The 20761-nt window shown below is 37.4% G+C and overlaps 1 protein-coding gene across 1 annotated transcript in view; it reads right to left on the bottom strand.

Moving 5' to 3' along the window:
* kiaa1109 (KIAA1109 ortholog) overlaps positions 1-20761 on the bottom strand; it is a 418633-nt gene that overhangs the window by 29034 nt on the left and 368838 nt on the right. Inside the window, exons 69-78 of the mRNA XM_059965080.1 lie at positions 19533-19713; positions 18852-19013; positions 18261-18400; positions 16305-16509; positions 12479-12682; positions 11624-11803; positions 11397-11534; positions 9389-9631; positions 6198-6351; positions 958-1115 (exon numbers count right to left, since the gene is read on the bottom strand). Of these exons, the coding sequence (XP_059821063.1) occupies positions 958-1115; positions 6198-6351; positions 9389-9631; positions 11397-11534; positions 11624-11803; positions 12479-12682; positions 16305-16509; positions 18261-18400; positions 18852-19013; positions 19533-19713 (1765 nt within the window). The remainder of the gene's footprint in view (positions 1-957; positions 1116-6197; positions 6352-9388; positions 9632-11396; positions 11535-11623; positions 11804-12478; positions 12683-16304; positions 16510-18260; positions 18401-18851; positions 19014-19532; positions 19714-20761) is intronic.

Raw genomic sequence — 20761 nt, 5'->3', positions numbered from 1 at the left:
AACATGTTATATTCAGTCTGGCTAGCTTCCAACCTGATGGTGTGAACATAGATTTCTTCAACTTTCAATAATTGCCCCCCACCCTTCACCATTCCCCATTCCTGTTTCCCTCTCACCTCATCTCCTTACCTGCCCATCACATTCATCTGGTGCTCCTCCCCTTTCCCTTTCTTTCATGGCCTTCTGTCCTCATCTATCAGACTCCCACTTCACCAGTCCTTTATCTCTCTTACCAATTCCCAGCTCTTCACTTCATCCTCTCTGTCTCTCCCGCTTTCACCTATCACCTGCAACCTAGTAATTCTTGCTCCCCTCCTCCCACCTTCTTAATCTGATTTCTCCTCTTCCTTTCCAGTCCTGATGTAGGATCTCGGTCTGAAACATCACCTGTTTACTCTTGTCCAAAGATGCTGCCTGACCTGCTGACCTCTCCAGCATTCTGTATGTGTTGCTTTATATTTCCAGCATCTGCGAGATTTTCTTGTGTTTGTGAAGCAAATGTTATGATAGCTATATTGAAAGTATAAGAGCAAGTAATCTCTGTTGAACTATAAAACTACTTTATTGAGATTACTTTGAAGAATAATCTGTAGTTTTGATTTTCATGTACTTATCTTGGATGTAGGTGTAAACTCATGAGTTTGCTTTCTATATACTAGCTATTGAGAGAGTAGTTAGTCAGACATATAGGTCATCTTTGGAATTCTCTAACAGAAACAACTGTGGACTATAAACTGCAAACTATAGTCAAGAAAGGCTGAGACTGACTCTAGAGGAACCAATGGAATTGGAGAGGAAAGAGGAAATTTATGATAACCATACTTAAAAGGTAAATTTTCCTAATGGATGCTAAAATTTATATCTGATTTTCAACAAATTTTGGTTGTAGGCACTTAAAGATTAAAAATGCTTACAGTTTATTCCAGGACATTTCAGACTATTTATTTTGAAACTTACAAACCATCTCCAAGGTGTTAACGTCTATGGTACCACCAACCACTCCTCCCTTGGAATCTAGCTGAGATCTGCCAAGGCCAACAGACATTGATATTTCTCTGTCTCTATTGCTGCCCACAGACAGTCGTCCTTGGCTCTTTAATCCACTAGTTGTCCACCTAAGACAGAATAAAATAGTAATGACAAGAAAATAGGAAATATATTTGCTACTCCATCAACTATTTAACAATGTAATAAATATTATAAGGAAAAGGCAGAGACAATAGATGTAAAACCTATATAGAACTCCAGTAATTTTGTAATACGGGTGTCCCCCGCTTTTCGAATGTTCGCTTTACGACAACTTGCTATTACGAAAGACCTACATCAGTTCCTGTTTTCGCCAACCAAAGAGGATTTTCGCTTTTACGAGAAAAAGATGCCCTCTTTATATGTGTGTTTACCTGGAGAAAGACTACAATGACCGTGAAACTTTGTGCTGGCAGTTGTTTGCACATGCATGTACGTGCGCATGCACATACGTGCTGATTTTTTTTCTCCAAATCGACTTTAGCTCGCTGTCTTTCCGATTTTGATAAGTGAAACTACACCGTACGTACAATATTTCCACTTTATATAGGGTGTATATTTATATCATTCCTGCTTTTACTATATGTTAGTGTTACTTTAGGTTTTATGTGTTATCTGGTATGATTTGGAATGTTATTTTTTGGGTCTGGGAACACTCAAGAATTTTTCACATATAAATTAATGGTAATTGCTTCTTCACTTTACGGCATTTCGGTTTACAAACAGTTTCACAGGAATGCTCCACCTTCGGATTGCAGGGGAAACCTGTATATAAGACTACTAAATGCAAACATCACTGTCTTGGCTTCAAGCTATCTCTATTTTACAGGTCTAATTTTGTTGGCTTGCATGTAACACCTGACATCACTCAGTGTTGGTAGGTTTTGAGACTCCCATGTGAACACAGAAGTGTCAAACTTATTGGAGTCCAGTCAATGTATACATTTATTTCAATTGACCTTAAATGTGTTTACCATGGGAGAAGATCTTTAAGTAATGTTTGAGCCAGAATAATATTCATTAGAACAAAGTGTCTTTATTATGATGTGAGTGAAGTGATTGTAGTGATAAATATGTCAAGGGTTTTCTTCAGACCAGATCTAATTGTATTTTCTGATGCAGGTCAATTCAGTATTGATTTACACCTTTTTCCAGTCTTTTCTATCATTGACTTACTTTATTTCACTTTTGTCACTTTCTGTTAGATTTTGGTTTGATTTTAACAAATTGCAGCATTTTTTTTGAAATGTGATTTTAATTGTCAAATTTCCAAACTTTAATTTCATTTTTCAACTTGATCTGTGAATGTTTGCTGTAAATGATACTCTTCATTCAACCACATTCATTGTGCATTTACATTTGTACATTTACATTTGTACACATGGCTCGCTCAAGGTCCTCTGACAGTCCAGGCACCTGCTTTTGGAATTTTGTGATGATCTTGTAGATTTTTTTGGCTGAGCCTTATGCTTGGTTTCAGGTAATTTGTCGATTATATCTTAACTTTGCTAAACATAAAGATGTTGTTTGAGCTACAATCAGGATACAATGTCCAGACCTGCAGATGAGAAAACGTGGACAGTACAAGACAGTACAGTACAGCCTCCTTAGTGCACAATATTGTGCCCATCTTTTAAGCTACTTTAAATTCAATGTAATGTTGCCCTCTCACTTAGCTCTCCATTTTTATTTTATCAATGTGCCAAGTGTCTCTTAAATGTCCCTTATGTAACTGCTACCACCATCCCTGACATCTCATTCTATGCACCCACCACTCTGTGTAATAATCCTTCCGCTGATACCACCCATACTTTCCTCCAATCACCTTAAAATTATACCCACTCATATTAGCCACTTCTGCTCTTCAAAAAAGGTGCTGGCTACTTATTATATCAATGCCTCTTAATATCTTATACATCTCTATCTTTATTAACGTCCTTTGCTCCGGAGTGAAATGCCCTTAGCTCATTCAACTTTTCCTCATAAAGCATGCTTTCTAATCCAGGTAGCATGCTGGTTAATCTCCTCTGCACTCTCTCTAAACTTCTCAATCCTCTGACTAATGAAGACCAACATATCATATGCCTTCTTAGCCACCCTATCACTTTGCACAGCAACTTTGAAGGATCGGTGGACATGTATCCCAAGATCCTTCTGTACCTCCTTACTGCCAGGAATCCTGCCATTAACCCTGTACTGTCTTCAAATTTGACCTTCACTTCACAAATTTCCAGATTTAAACTCACCTACCACTTCTCAGCCCAGCTCAGCATCCTATCAATGCCCTAAGATACCCTTCCACGCTATCCAGAACTCCACCAACCTTTGAGTCTTTTGCAAACTTACTAACCTACCCTTCCACTTCCTCATTCAAATAATTTATAAAATTCACAAAGAGCAGGAGTCCCATAAGAGATCCCTGCAGAACACAACTGGTAACCAACTTCCAGGTAGAATACGCTCCATCTGCTATCACCATCTGCCTTCTGTGGGCAAGCCAATCTGAATTCACACTGACAAGTAGCTCTGGCTCTTGATTTTCTTAAAAATCCTATGTTGGGGAACCTTCTCAAATGCATTCGCAACTACACCACATCCACTGCATTACATTCTTAAATTTGTTTTGTCATTTTCTCCAAGAATTCAATCAGGCTTGCGAGACACAACTTGCCTCTCACAAAGCCAAGTTAACTATTCCTAATTAGACTATGCTTCTCCAAATGCTCGTAAATCCTGTCTTGAAAAATCCTTTCCAATAGTTTGCCCAATAGTGATGCAAGTCTCACTGGTCTATAATTGCAGGATTATTCCTATTACCTCTCTTGAATAAAGGAATAACATTTGCAACTCTCCAATCTTCTAGTAGCCAGTGAGGATGCAAAGTTTATTGCCATAGGCGTAGCAATCTTTTCCCTCACTTCCTGTAATAGGTTAGGGAATATCCTGTCCAGACCTGGGGACTTATCTGTATCAATGTATTTCAAAAGGTCCAGCACATGTTCTTCTTAATGCTGATATGTTTCAGCATATTAGCCTGTTCTACTCTGTCCTCACATTCTTCATGGTCCCTCTCACTGGTGAACACCAAAGCAACGGATTTATTTAGAACCTCCTACATCCCCTCCAACTCCAGGCACTTGTTCCTCTTATCCCTGATTGTTCATACCCTCACTCTTGTTGTCCTCCTGTTCTTCGAGGACATGTAGAACATCTTGCAATTTTCCTTAATCCTACTTACCAAGGCATTCTCATGTCCCCTTCTCCTGCTCCATTCTTAAGCTCCTTCCTGGCTACCTTATAACTCTCAAGAGCCCTGTCTGATCCCTGCTTGCTAATCCTCAAATATGCTTCCTTCTTTTTCTTAACTAGATGTTCCATATCTTTTGTCTACTATAGTTCCTTCACCCTACCATCATTTTCCTGAATCAATGGGACAAACCTATCCAAAACACAATGCAAGTGCTCCCTAAAGGGACTGTAATAGAAATAATTGGATAGATACCTCATTCATTTTAATAATGACAAATTAAGTGTTTTATTTTGGCATAACTATTGAGAAAAGCCAATGCGAACTAGTTGGCTCAATCTTAAGAGGTACAAAGAACAGAGACTTCTGGGAGGGAGGCACAGTTCTTGAAAGTGGCATGACAGGCTAAGAAAGTGATTGTAAGAAGAACAAATGGCATCCTGAGCTTTATAAAGAGGTACAGAATACAAGATGAATGAATGATAAATCTTTGGAAAATTCTAGTCACAACTGGAGCTGAGCCCATAATTGGGTGCCACACTTCAGAAAGAATTTAAGTGGTTTAGAGAAGATGTAAAAGAGAATTACTGAAATGATTCCTAAGCAACTAGGCTTTAGTTATGTGGACAGACTGAAGAGGCTGGATATTTTCCTTGGAACAGAGAAAGGATGAGGGAAGATCTGGCAGGTATTTTAAAATCAAGGAGGATATAAACACAAAAAGAAACCATTTGCATCAAGAACCAAGAACCATAGAGAGAAGTTGTTTTGCAAAAGATCCATAAGTGACAGGAAAATTAGAGGCATTCAGGTCTGGAATGCATTGTTAAGAAAGTTATGGAAGCAGATCCAGTTGTAGGGTTCAGAAGGGAACTGGATATTACACGCAAGTAAACATATGGGTCTCTGAGAAAAGGACTGGCAACTGTGACTAAGTGAATTACTCCTGCATAAAATTGGTATGGACTCAACACACCAATTGACCTTACGTGCATACATTTTGTGTTTTGTATTAGGATTGATATGAAGCATGCACGGCAACATACTTTTTCCTCCTGGTGATCTAAATTAATGGGAGCAGCTGAATGGTAAGGGTCTGAATTCTCAAAGAAGAAAACTCTGATGACAGAATCAATAACTTAGTTCAATTATTGATATCTCTTGAACTGGCTTGTTAAATCAGTGTATAGGCACTAAAACATTAACATTAACAAAATCCCTTGAATATTGCTGAACTAGGATAATTTGATTTGATACTCATTATAGTTCCTGGTGGCTTTGATCAACGTATTACACGGTTCATTGATTTTAAGGACTATCATTAAAAAAGGAGCTGGTAAGTGGCAAGAGTGAAAGGAGAAAATACTTTTGGATATGCTGGAGTAAAAGAACAAATGACACAACAAAAAATCAAAGAACTACTGTACATAATCAGGCACATCTGTGGAGATAGAAGCAGAAATTAATTGAAAATCTTTAGCTAGCTGGAATGAAATATGTGCAAACTGAAACATTAACATTCCCTCTCTGCAGATGCTGCCTGTTTCACTGAGCATTTTATGTTTTACTTCAGATTTACAGTATTTGCAATATTTTGTTTTAGGAAGAGACAATGATATCTACTTAGGCTGAAAGGTATGATTAAGTTTAATGGGTTTTCCAGAAGTGCAATCAAAGTGCTGGAATTATTTAACAACTGTACAGCAAAAAAAGCTGACAGAATAAAATTTTATATAAAGAATAATTAAACTAAACAGTGCCCTCATGAGAATCCATTTAATGTACTCTCCTCTATGTACATTCATTATTTTAGCAAATGTTCCAAATTCCAGAATTAGAAGTACAGATACTTAAGTTACGTATATTCTGTAGGGATAGAATTGTATTCACAACATGCTACACATGACTAAAGAGCATCACTTACGTAGTATTTCCCATTACATTACTCATATTCATTTGAACATTTAACTGCTTCAGATTGATTGCAAAAACGACTAAAGTCTCCCAAGGCGCTGTTTGCTGGTTTGCAACTTTTCCATTCTTATTGAATGCTGTTGTTGAGATTTTGGTAATAGAATCTGTCAAAAACAGGAGAATAACTGTGTAACTCTTAATGAGAAGCATGAATAACAACGAGGAAATGATTTCTATCGTACCAGATTCCATGAAATGAAAATGAATGTAAACAGAAACCATTTTTTGTTCTATTGTAAGCCATTACAAAATTAAAGCAAGATTAACCTCTCCTAGTGTTACTGCGACTTCTATCTGTCTTATCATAATTGGTCACTTATTGCCTAAGTCTTTGCAAAAGAGGAGCGCGTAGTGTTGAGAAACAGGGAGCCTGCAGAGAGATTTAGATAATTTAGGGAATGTGCAACGAAGTGGCAAATGAAATACAATGTTGGAAAGTGTATGGTCAAGCACTTTGGTGGAAGAAATAAATGGGCACACTATTATTTAGATGGAGGGAGAATTCAAAACACAGAAATACAAAAGGATGTGGGAGTCCTTGTGCAGGATAACCCTCAAGGTTCAGTCAGAGGTGAAGAAGGCAAATGCAATGTTGGCATTCATTTCTAGAAGTACAGAATATAAGAGCAGGGATGTGATGTTGAAGCTTGATAAGGCACTCACGAGATCACACTTGGAAGTGTTGTGTGCAGTTCTGGGCTCCTTATTTTAGAATGGATATACTGACATTGTAGAGGGTTCAGAGAAGATTCTCGAGAATGATTCCAGGAATGAAAGGGTTACCATATGAGGAACATCTGGCAGCTCTTGGGCTGTATTCCCTGGAGTTCAAGAGAATGATGGGGGGGATCTCATAGAAACATCCCAAATGTTAAAAGGCCTGAACAGATTAGACATGGCAAAGTTATTTCCCATGGTCGAGGAGTCTAGGGTAAGAGGGCACGACTTCAGGATTGAAGGATGTCCATTTAGAACGGAGATGCGGAGGAATTACTTTAGTCAAAGGGTGATAAATCTGTGGAATTTGTTGTCACGAGCAACTGTGGAGGCCAAGTCATTGGGTGCATTTAAGGTAGAGATAGATGAGTTCTTGATTAGCCAGGGCATCAAAGGGTAAGGGGAGTTGGGATGACTGGAAGAATTGGATCAGTCAATGATTGAATGGTGGAGCAGACTCGATGGGCCGAATGGCCCACTTCTGCTCCTATATCTTATGGTCTTAATATAGGTAACTATATTAACAAGTGCATACATGTTCTCTAAGCTTTTCACGCAATTGATATACAATTGGGAGATGGACTCTTACATGCTCTGTAAGGAAGAGCTAAAACTGAATTGATAGGTGTCTATATAACTTGTTGGCAAAGTCAGTAAGACATGTACCAGCAAGGTTGCTTACAAAACTGCAGAACATGGAGGAGTTCAACACCAAAATGTGTGTCAGCTACTGTATGTGAAGAGCATGAACAGTACTATGTGATTACTTGTTAAGCTTTATCAACAAGATGGGCTGGGCATTCTCTAGAGTGAGTAATTACGTCCTAGCTTCTCAAAGTCCTTCTACGATACAAAGCAAGCTGAGAGTAAAAAGTGACAGTTTCTCAAACATGAGAAAGCCTGCAGATGCTTGAAATCGAAAAACACACACAAAGAGCTGGAGGAACTCAATAGGCCAGGCAGCGTCTACAGAAAAGAGTTAACAATCAATAATTTGGGCCATGATCCATCATCAGGTCTGGGGAAAGAAAAAGAGAAATCAGAGTAAGAAGGTGGGGGGAGAGGAGGAAGAAGTTTTCCATCCTGACGAAGGGTCTTAGCTTGAACCGTCCACTATTTACTCTTTTCCACAGATGCTGCTTGGCCTGCAGAATTCCTCCAACATTTTGTGTGTAACAGCTTTTGTTTGTCTGGATGCAGGTTCAACAGCACTTAGAAATACTCACTATTGTCTTGGACAGAGTAGCTCACTTTGCATACTATCAGCTTAAATTTACACCCCTTCTATTATAAATCCATTAAGGATGATATATGTCCAATCTATAAAGATGAACGATGGGAACATGACAGGAGTTTTTCCAACAGTCCTTCTCAAAACTCTACTACCTATAAAAAGGTCAAGGGTGTCAGATTCATGGGTCACCATCACCATAAATTTCAGTCTAAGTCATACAACATTTTGGTTCAGAAATACAGTGCTAATCCTTCACTGCAAAATTAGATGTCCATACCTTAAAAAAGACATGAACTACAGCAGCTTAAGGTGTCAATTCAAAAGTATTTTCTCAGGCTGAAGGGATGGATGCTAGTTTGCCAGTAACACCCACATACACAAAAATAATTTAATGGTGATTATGGCATTGATACTTTGGAAGTTGCAGCAAGACACAGATTAAGATAATGTCCAGGAAAGGGCTATTTACAGTTTACCTTTGGGCAGCAGGGGATGGAGTCATCTGGCATATGGAGACAAGGACGTAATCAAAGAGTGTGAGCCAAACACTCAATAAGGCCACAATTACTTCACTAACTTCAAAGCAACTTCAGTTGTCAGCTTGTAGTTTCTATTGACTCGATATCTGTATTACGAATGGCAATTGATCTTGTAAATAAGGAATCTGAACATACCCAGGGTTACCAAATGGTTAATATCCATAACTGCTAATTAATTCTTTATAAAAATGGCATTCCACAATTCAAACTTCAGAACAGTGTGGGGATGGGGGCCATCTTATTCTCCTTGAGCACAAGTAAATAAAGTGTGATTGAGGAATGACTGAATTTTTGGAGTCCAGTAAGTCACTGGCATCATAGTCAGGACTCTTCCATCAGGTTTTACAGCTCTTTTAGAAGCTCTGGCATCTTAGCTTTAGGGTCCAATGCTGACCGGATTTTCTAGAAAACAATGGCCCTTTACCAATCTATTATCAAATGGGTGAGGGCTAAACTCTAAGGGTATTAATTATAAAGCATGAAGCACACAGTTATAAATCAGGGTTTCTCTTGAAGAAAGTCAATAAAGCAATGATTGTTTAAAATTGCAACCTCCTGATTTATAGAGCATGCTTTGCAAACAATGGCTTATTATAAAGGCACACCGTTTTGAGATTTATTTAACATCACTACTGCTCTCTGTGTCTGTACCTCTCCTTGGAACGGATGATTCTGAGATATTCCTAGATCGGATCACCGAAGGGGATTTCACACTGTGAATCATGCCAGCTGGTGATGATGAAGTGTGATCATTGAAAACATTTGCTGTCTGAGACATGTGCGAATAATTAGAAGACTGTGCAGATTGCTCCCAGGTACGCCAGTATGCCTTACGTGTTGATTCAGGAGAAAGATGTTGACTTTCAATAGAATCCGGAGTTACAGGTCCAGAGGCTTAAAAAAATTACAAATATTCCAAAATATTAAAAACTAAGTAATTCAGAAACTTTAACAAAAGTCAGTTTCCACTAAAAATAATGCGTAGTTTATAACACAACAAATGCAAAATTCCTTTTTGTGACCACAGCCTTATCCATCAGATAAAATTAGTGTTAATTTCAAATACAAATAAATCACAGATCCATGGAATCACAGCACAAAAGAAATGCATTTGCTTTATCACATTTGTGACAATGACACAAGAAAAAAGGTACAGAATTGACCCCAATGCCCTCTCTTTTCCCATTATGTTGATAATTTTCCTTGCACATTGTGTTGCAGTTAATAGTACTCCAGCAAATCGGATTCAGACCTGATCCGCTGTCTGTGTGGATTTTGCATATTCTCTTTCTTTGAAAAAATAAATCAAATTTCTTGCAAATTGCAATGGAATCACATATACATTATGCATTTCAATCTCTTGTAACAAAAAAATTCAAAGCAAAGTGCATAGTTCTTCACCCGAAATGTACTGATCCTTAACCATAAGCTGATGGAATGCCTGATGAGCTTCAGAAATTATACACCTTCCAGCTTTGTTAATATGCTTAATTTTAAGCTATGTACAACACTTAAAGCTTATGAATGCACTTGTCAATAGCCTTACAAAAAACTGCTGGCATCATATAAATAACATGACACTACAATGTGTGCTATTTCTTCTACTTCGTTAACAAAATTACTTCTTATTTCATTTATTTTATTTTGGTCTCAATGGAACATTGCTGTTTTGTGTCAGCAAATGACGAGTAGATTCCATTTCTGAAACAAATATTGTCCATTTCCAACTCTGTACTCTATCTGAAATGTTCATGCATCTTAAATTGCGGCATTATGTTTTTAACACATGGTTTATTTCTGCTGTAGATTTATGTGTCCACTACTCTTAACTTCTGGGACATTAATTAGCCACCACAAATTGCCCTGTGTTCTATTATTGGAGTATAAAAGTTGCAACTTGCTATTTGCTAGAGAATGAAATCTTAGGAATGTAGAAGACAATGGTGTGTTAAGAGGAAGCTAAGAGATGTAAATTATGTAATCTGAGTTTGCTATTTGCTATGCATGTACCCAATTTAGGAGAATGAAATATTAAGAATGTAGAAGACAATGTTGTGTTAATGAGAGGTAGCTAAGAGATGTAGATTAGAAAATCTGAATTTGCTATTTGCGATGCATGTACCCAATTTAGCAGGAGAATGAAATATTAAGAATGTAAACTTGCTACTTGCTAGAGAATGAAATCTTAAGAATGTAGAAGACAATGTTGTGTTAATGAGAGGTAGCTAAGAGATGTAGATTAGAACATGATTAAGTCAATGGGTAGAAAGAATAGTGACGGATGTACGTGTGGTACGCAACTATAGACCGATTGCATATGCTAATACAACTAAACCAGGAGATTGCTATAAAACATGCTATGTCCAAAGATCGGTGGGCAGTCAGCGACTAGCTCAATGACTGTCTCAGCTTTGATTTGCAAATTAAAGTTTAATACTTCTTTAAGAATCTTCTGCGTCTCCTGCTCATTTGTGGGGCACGAGAAACCACGACACTATGTAGATGAATAGGAGAATCTGAGGGGAGTTTGGGGGAAATGCAAGGAGAATGAGATTATTGTAGGAATAGTCTAAGCGGGTGCTTGATAAGTTTGTGCAGGAGTCCGTTTCTGTGCTATCTCACGTCATGATTCTAAACATAAATTTTTGTATAATCTCACCTGGTAAATTGATTGTCTGATCACCTAGGAAGAGGCGGCGAGCAATGCTTCTTCTGTACCAGGCTCTTGGAAAGGCTAGAATTTCACTAAGTCTACGCATGTCATACTTGAAGGAAGCAGATCCTATGTCACAGACAGCTGAAGGGATACATACAGAGTTAGCACACCATAATTCCAATTACCCCAAAACTTTGTTAAAGGGAAGGATAAGAAATTTCTTTGTGTACCAGAGATATTTATTAAAGTGGTTTCCATCTTGCTGTTAATTTTGATTGGTGTTTGGTTGTCAAACAATGAACTCCCTCCAGATCGCCTCATCCTGGACAAGCTAACTTTCACAAATTCCAAGTTAATACTGAGAGAATCCTTACGGCCCGTTACAGAACTGGCTTCTTCATCAACAACACCTGCAGCATGAGAAGGTAATCAAGAAAACAATTATTTTGTTTTTCTTCCCAACTTTTTCAAGTTATTTTCAATTTTCTACTTATTTTCATGTTTCTTACTCCATATTCAAAAAGCAGAATGAAGACGTGAATGTTCAAGGGTGCAAATGTACAGGGATTGGCAGTCTTTAGATAATTTTATTTTATAACCTCTATTAGTGCTATTCAGCTGTGACATGAAGTCACCATGTGAAGGTCAACAGGTGAGAATTCCAGAGGTACAACATCATGGAGTTCAAATATAAACCAGTTTACTCCAAACTTATACAATCTAATGAAAAATAAATATAGCCTATAATATCCCTCCTCAACAGCACTTAGGCATAGCCTCAACATCTATATGCAGGAAGAGGGAAATATATTTTTGAGAATTGCTTATATTAATAAACAAGCTCATGTAAGCACAACCAGTTTGTTAAAAATCTAAACGAACTGCCAACTTTCCAAATACCCAAAGATACAGATGGTAGACAAGCATTCATCAAAATGGAAACACATTTACATTTATAATAAGGGTTTTGGGTTTAAAACTAGATAAGTTTACCAAAAATATTGTAATTCCATGCAGAACTTTACAGAAGCATAAAAATAATAAAAATGTATAAAAACAATCAAAACTATTTCGGGTCATCTTACCAGATGTACTTGATCCAGGAGTCAGGCCAGTTACAGTTGTTTTCTGCTTCCCAGTTCCATATGGATGAAAAACATACAGAGAGAAGTCTGACATACAGGCTGTAAAGCTCAGTCCTGATGCAGTGGTGCTGGTATAAGAAAGATCAGATTGGCTGCTGCTGTGTCGACTTCTTCCAAGAGGGCTGCCAAATCCAGAAGATGTACCTTCAAAGAGAAGTTAGTTGTTGAATACAAGGCTGAAATGACAGGATCACAGAAAAGGGACAGGTCATTTGGTCCATGATGTCTGTGCTGACCATGACAATGTAAGTAATGTCATCTGCCTGCATAAGACCCATATCCCTCTCTTTCCTGCCTCTTCGTTGACCTGCCCAATGTTACTTAAACATTACTACGGTACCTCCTTCCATATAAATGCAACATATTTATATTGTGCAAATTCTACTTTAGGCTCATTGATTCATTCTAAAGATTATCTTTACAAGACTTTATTAAATGAGGACAATTACCTCCTTGCTTTTTTAATCTTAAAAACATTTAGCTTGATTTTTGGCCTGGAATTTGGTGCTTGGTGGCAAAATAATTGGACTCATGCTAACCTTAAAGGAAGGTATCCACAAAAATGCAGCAATCTTCGTAGCATGCATTTCGCCTTCCTTAAATGATTCGTAGTCAGACATTAACCCATAGGGATGTTTAGATGTTACAAGTAATGTTGGTGAAGCAGACAAGCATATTTTATAATTCTCAGGCAGTAAATCATGAAGATCACAATTTAAATTCAATGTTTAAATATTTTTAGAGTTAGGACAACTGAACTTGTTAAAAGTATATTAGGTTTTTAAAGTCAGTTATTTAACAGTAATTATGGTTTCCTATAATTAACAACTAAACCATAAAACAATGTGTAACATTATTGGAATCACATGTTCCTAATGTGATAGAATGTTTTATTTCACAACTACCATTAGAATGCAAGCAAAAGCATCTAAAATCATGTTCTCATAAGTTCACATTAGTGCATCTGATCTCATGATCTGAGATTGCTGTAACATGGATTTAGATACCCTTACAGAGAGGAATGAACACTGTGGCAGCTACAGATTTCTCAACAGATTATTAGGACCGTCATGAAGGCAATGTCCTTAATGAGCAAGAATGTGCTATAGCCTTTTAAGGGTGAGTACATTTATTCTCTCACCACTGCCGTATGCTGAAGCCATGCTAGAAATGTACTATGAAGCCAAGTACACTAGCCTCAGAATTATTCAAACTAGTCCTCCACAGCCACCTGAAGTTCCTTTCACCAAACGTCTACAGCCTTTCAGCAATCATACTGCAATCATGGAAGTAGAAGCAGTTGGATTAAGACAGTCAAAAGCATAGAACAAACCAAAAACAATGGAACGAATAAGGACATTTATTGATATTTCTCTGCTCTATGGCATGCTTTCAATTTATTATGTTTGTCTTATATTAATATATATATTAATACAATTACCAATTTATATTAATTTATATATTTGCATAGTGGTCAAGTGGATGTCTTTAAGGTCATCCAAGATGTACCCACTCATTCATTCTTTTATTTCCTTTAGGTGATTATTTCAATACAGCCGAAGCTGGCCATTCATTACCCTCCACAAATGAGGAGAGGTGGCCATAAGGAACTTTCTCTTTTACTACCTTACTTCTGTCGTCTCACTTGCCTCACAGTGTCACTGACAAGAATAGTTCCATGATAATCACGGGACAGCATGCACAGGGCCATGAACAATCTTGACACCTTGTATGCTGAGCAATTGATCCCAGCACAAGGGGCATTGAGTTAGTAGGCTCAGCTCCTACTCTTAAGTTCTGTTGTGTGTTGCCCAATTCACATCTTGTCATCAACAGCCACCCCTCATCACCTAGTAAGCACTTGTCAATGGCTCAAATGCCAATAGTAGTGCATTTACAATAATGGATCAGGGATGTTGTGCATTACTAATTGTACTAAACGCACGATTCGTGGTTGTTGCATGGCAGCTTCATCCTATATTGGAATTGAATGGGATTCTAAGTAATGTTTATTTGGTGTGTAGAAACCAGCATGCTGCAGCCACAAATCAATGTGCATGCCTTTGCCTGCATTCTGCACCATGAAAAAGCCTGCGATCTTCAAAGCCACATACACAATCAGCTATGAATTTGATGCAATACACACAAAACGCTGGAGGAACTCAGTAGCTCAGGCAGCATCTTCTGAAAAGCATTAACAGTCGACACTTCAGGCCAAGACCCTTCTTCAGGACTGAGAAGGAAGGGGGAAGATGACACTCGTCATATCATTAAATGCCAATGAAGGGTGTTTGTTGTTCTTCTGTTGGAGGTGGTCACTGTCTAATGTAATTGTTAGACACTTATCAGAATGTGTTCTAAGTTTGTTGCAGATTAAACTGATTCATTGGCTGAGGAGCTTAAAAAATTAACAGTACAAAAATCTAAACATATCACTTTTGATATCATTAAGTGCTGGGAAAGGTTAGGTCTACATTTTCCTGATAAAGTACACAAAATGCTGGAAGTACTCAGCAAGCCAGACAACATCTATGGAAATAAGTACATTCAACGTTTCGGGCCGAGAGGTCGACTGTACTTTTCTCCCCCCGTAGATGCTGCCAGGCCTGCTGAGTTCTTCCAGCATTTTGCGTGTATTCAAATACTGTGTTTGATTCATCTTACAACTTGGGGATTTAAAAGTGGCTGAAAGACTCTGCTAAATTCAGATCACAAAGTTGACATACACAATACTGAAAAACATTTTACTCTTGTAAGTATCTGAATACGTGCTACAGAATTCTTTGTCATCATTATAAAATGTGGCCTTGAAAACCAATTCCATATTTGGTTTTAAGCTTATTATTAACTTGATCCTACAAGGCTTTAGCCACAATTATTTTTACCAAAGTGAGACTGAAGGAACTCGGCCTGAAACATACATAGACTGTTTACTCTTTTCTATCGATGCTGCCTGGCCTGCTGAATTCCTCCAGCATTTTGTGTTTGTTGCTGAGACTGCCAAAAGCATTTTCCAAAGCTTTATGCTCATTTTGAAATGATATAATCACTTCTACAGCAATGGGTGCAACAGAAATAGGCTAAATAACTCAATACCGAACGGATGAGGTTAATGATTCTGCTGCTTTAAATCAGGAAAGGTCAGCTCATTCATGGGTACTAGCCTCTGCAGCATTCAAGACATCTTCAAGGATTCTAAATAATTGGTTTATTGTTCTTTACAGAATGTCTTTCCGGTGCTTCGTGCTCTCTCCTGTTTTCCCCAACCATGATTACCCTCTCTCTTCCCCATTCCCACTCAGTTCACAATAGAGACCCATATAAGAATCAGGTTTACCATTACTCACATATGTCATGAAATTTGTTTAGCTTGTGGCAGCAATACAGTGCAATACATAAAATCACTACAGTACTGTGCAAACGCCTTAGGCACCCTACCTTCATATACGCACCTTAGACATTTGCATAGTACTGTACATCATAACATATGACATTGATATACCATTTGTGTCAATGGTCAAAACTGTACTGGTGCAGCCTGCAAGTGTCAGTATGCTTCCGGCACCAATACAGCATGCCCAAAACTTACAAACCCTAACCCGCACACCTTGGAACATCGGAGAAGACCAGAGCACCTGGAAGAGACACATGTGATTTTTGAAAGAACATACAAGCTCCTTATAGACAGTGGCAGGAATTGAACCCAGTCACTGAATGCTGGTGTTGTAAAGTGTTGTGCTAACCTTACTGTAGATTGTTCACATACCTGTTTTATTGGTAGCAGCTTTTAATACAGTATGAGCAAGCAGTGAAGTGGCAGAGGCAGATACTGGAGTTCCATCGAATGAATGTGAGAAACCCAGGCTTTCCAGTTCACTTCTATTTGATGAAAACACCAAGTCCAGTGAAGGAAGTTTTAACATACATTCAACTCTTGACACAGGTAAACAGCTGAACTTGATCTGTGATGGCTACAAAATGCAGATAAAAGGTTTTCAAAGATTTACAATTCATTGTCAAAATACATTTGATTCATTATGCAATTAACAATCTTTTAAATCAAACATGCAGATATCGCAGTAGAGCTCAGACAGTGGTGCTTACGGGTAATTCAGAATCTGAAATATATACCTGAGTTTCAGCATCTTGTCGCAAAATTAATACAGGCATCACAAAAATAAGGAGAAAAAAAATGGAGGAAATAAAATGCATAGCTAAAAAATTCAAACCTAATAACAAACATCAAACAAAAAATAGCTATTAAATGCTCCATCAGTACTAAAAATTGCAAATACACTACTTGTTAAATATTTGACTAACTGACTCTAGGTACGGTCACTCTGTACGGCACTCTATATGACCTTGTTAATCTGCTGAATCAGTGATAAAAGGCACTGCTGGGTTCAATTTGAAACATCTAATTTGATGATATGGTAAATTAAAATTAAAGTTGTGAAAATGTTTTACAAATGCCTTTACATGATCTTAGCCAACCTCATTTTGGAAGAAGTGGTTTTAAGAATGCAGGCTTTGATAAGGAAATGGGCTTTGATCAGATAGGAATAACAGGTCAGCAGATACAACTGAATTTGGTTTGACAGTTTACAACATTATGGTTTCACAGGTAGAGCAGAACCATATCATGGCATCACAGGTAAAAGCAGCAGCATGACTGGCAGTGACAGTGAGATAAGTTTTAAAGTAACATGCAACATTTAACTAGGTTCTAATCACAAAATGTAATTAATTTAGTAAACTAAATGAGGTGAATAGTATAAATGCTAAGTAAAATAAATGAAATGACAGGAGGTCAGGACACGGGTTCCTGTCGTAATATGTGGGAACCTGTCACTACCTGAATCTAAGCTGCCACATCTGCAACATCTCCATGAGCTTGGGCTCAGCAATGAAAGGCTGGAGTTTAAGGTTTTGCAAGATACAGGAGAGGGAGAAAGTTACTTGATCTTTTATTTTGTGAAACAATCACATTCCCCAGATTAACAAGTTCAGAGTTGATTTGTGGTCGGTGACCGAGGGGTTTAATACAAGTGAGTCAGGTCTGGAGAGAGTACAGTAATTTTAATTTGCAAATTTTCTATTATTTACTTTACTTATGTTAGAATATTCCTTAAGTATTATTTGCACAAACATGTACATATAACAAACTTCTTATGTTCTTGAATACAAAAAAGTATTCAGACTCAGCTGACAAATGTACAATGGTCTTTCAGGCAGCATATAGATAGCATTATTGACCACCTTCAATAAGAGACGGTCTTAGCTTGCTCCTCTTTCCATCCCAAATCTCAGAATAAACATATTGGGAGCTTGGGTTGACACTGGCCAGATCCTCAACATAGTTTACTATAGATATACTATAGAACTTGCTTCTTTGACAGGGCCTACTAAACCCCACCATTGGAATGGATAAGAACAACAGACATATTAGAAACATTCTTCACTTCTTCAAATCAAATACGCCAAACATTCAAAATATATAACAATTATACATAACATTGTCACCATTAAATCAAAATCCTAGAATTCTCTCTCTAATATTAGCATGAGAGTTACCGCAGCATATAAGCTTCAGTGATTCAAGGTGGCACAATCGGACTTTATCAAGGGTAATTAGGAATGGGCATTAAATGGTGATCTTGCCAATATCACTTGCATGAGTAAAATGTCATAGAAAAAATACATGCAGTAAATGCATTCTTACCTGGACCCTAATATAAACCACAACATCCACAGGAAATGAGGAATAAGCTGATGTAGATGAGGATACGAGAGATATTGTTGATTCCTCTAAAGCATCCTGAACTTCAAACTGCCCCACATCTTCATCTTGGGAGCTGAGTGCTGTTAGAGAGAACTCCATTGATTTTAGTTTACTATTTTACTTAAGAAAAAACTAATATATCAAATTTGGATGTTATCAGACTATCAACATTAAATTTAGTCTGAGTATTTTTACCATGTAAGAATATTAAAACTAAGACTTTTGAACTCTTCACTCAAGCTGATGTAAAATAATGAGGAAGGATTAAATACTATGGCTTGAAAAATCACTTTGAAGGCAGCTTTCAGGTACAAAATATGGTTGTTTTGAAAGGTGGATGGTGCACTTAAGTGGTGAAAATATGCGTGAGATTTAAAAAATAAAAGGACTGAAATGTGGCTATCTTGGAACACTGTATAGAAAATTCATCTTAAAAAGAGGTCAAGAAGGCATAAAATAAAATAGTTGTGAAGTAGATTGTCACGACTGTTATATTCACATCAACTGAAAATATTTTATTTTATGAGATACCAGTATAATTTCTTTCAATTGGAGTGATGGGAATCGTTTCCAGAGCTTTTTCTAGGAAGTCCAGCAGACAAGGACTAATGACCATTTCTTCAGGAAGGGATTGCAAAGCAACCCAAGCATAAAGCTTTGCCGTTTTCACACCTCCACTCCCTTTCCCTTTGGCTGTAAAGAATATTTTGTTGTTATTACAATGTAAAATATGGGTTTCTTTATATACATCAATATCTTTTTCTACAACTTTGATAAAACCATAGTACTGGGTATTATGGATGTAAAATTCATACTCATGATTCATTTTAACATTAATTACTTTAGAGCTCTTTAAGATATGTTGCACTTAAGATTATGCTGTTTTAATGCAACAAAATTGGAAGCTTAAGACAAGCTAGAATTAAAATTACTTTCTTGATTAGAAGCAGAAATATTTGTAAATTACTTTAAAGCTCCCTTCAGGCAATATTTACAGTACATAACAAGATAAATCCTCACCGGGGTTAATAATACCCGACTCTTTTCTATTTCTGTAACATGCTCATTGTATATTACTTTTAGCAGGTATATTCTTAATTGTAACAAAATGTTATTGTTATTTTAAATATTATTCACTGCAAAATACAACCTAAAACACAGAAATACGAAGTAATTAGGTTGTATTTATACGGAAATTAATGGTATAAATACCTGATGGTATAAGCGGAGGTTGGGGAGGAAGCAACAGAGTCCCCTTTGTAGTGGATGGAGAAGGAAGACCAGTATCTTTCATTCCATATAGTTTTGATTCTTTAGAAAGAGTTCTTGGCAAAGATGACCCTCTGGATGCATTAGGTGAATCAGTCTTCAGTGTTTTGGAATTGTAATGCAGCTGTTAAAAAAGTTGTAATTACCAGAAATATTTTATTCAAAATGAATCCATCACAAAATTTAACACTCAAAAATTGTATTCAGAAACAAAGTTTATTATTAATTTAATTGCTAGCTGGTGTGTCAAAAGTTTGTTCAATTAGTTTGTGGTCATGATTGATTTCCCAAATGATGAGATTTATACATACCAGGTCCACCTTTTGTTCATTGAGGATTAGAAACACTGTAATCAGGAAACTGACAGACAGATTTTAGAAAGCTAAGCCTGAATCCGTCAAACTGTGTGATAAGGACAGCAATGAGAGTGAGCAGTTCAGTAGTGGCAGGAAAACCTAGGTCAACAATAGCATGTAGCCCACAGTAACTGGTTTTTACATGTTTACTTCCTGCAAAAATAGCTCTGCAAATTTATTTACTTTTTCAGAGCTGTCTACTGAAAGAGCCATATAGCAGGAACTGACGGAGAAATAAGTTAAACATGGGGGCATTATGCAACTGCATCCCTGACTAACCTACAACAAAAAAATGACACTACTAATTTTAATTGATATCTGTAAGCATTTTAAGTGTAACCATACGAGAAAAGCCATCCTGGCTTATGTAAAATGAGAAAGAATTGTTTTTGGAGAAAAACACAAAAATACAACTGCAGATGCTGTGGATCAAAGAATACGTACACAACGCTGGAAGAACTCGCCAGGTCAGGCAGCATCCGTGAGAAAAGAGTAGCCAAAGTTTCGGGCCCTGGCGCCTCTAGGCCCTACCCCCCCCCCATCTCTATTACTGGGCTTTGGCCCTCTCTTACCCCCCCATTCCTGATGAAGGGTCTTGGCCCGAAACATTGGCTACTCTTTTCTCACGGATGCTGCCTGGCCTGCTGAGTTCTTCCAGTGTTGTGTACGTGTTTTTGGAGAAAACTGTTTTAAAAACTAATGGATGTCTTCTTTGGTTGTCCATCGGAATCCAATGATGACAACCACTCCTTTAACGGTAAGATCTTTGATGACTATAAAGTCCTATCCTGGACCACAAGTTCTATTGCAGATGGG

This window comes from Hypanus sabinus, chromosome 3 (assembly GCF_030144855.1).
Source record: "Hypanus sabinus isolate sHypSab1 chromosome 3, sHypSab1.hap1, whole genome shotgun sequence".
Taxonomy (NCBI): Eukaryota; Metazoa; Chordata; class Chondrichthyes; order Myliobatiformes; family Dasyatidae; genus Hypanus; species Hypanus sabinus.
The sequence above is the reverse complement of the archived record's forward strand: the minus strand, read 5'-3'. Positions and strand labels throughout refer to the sequence as shown.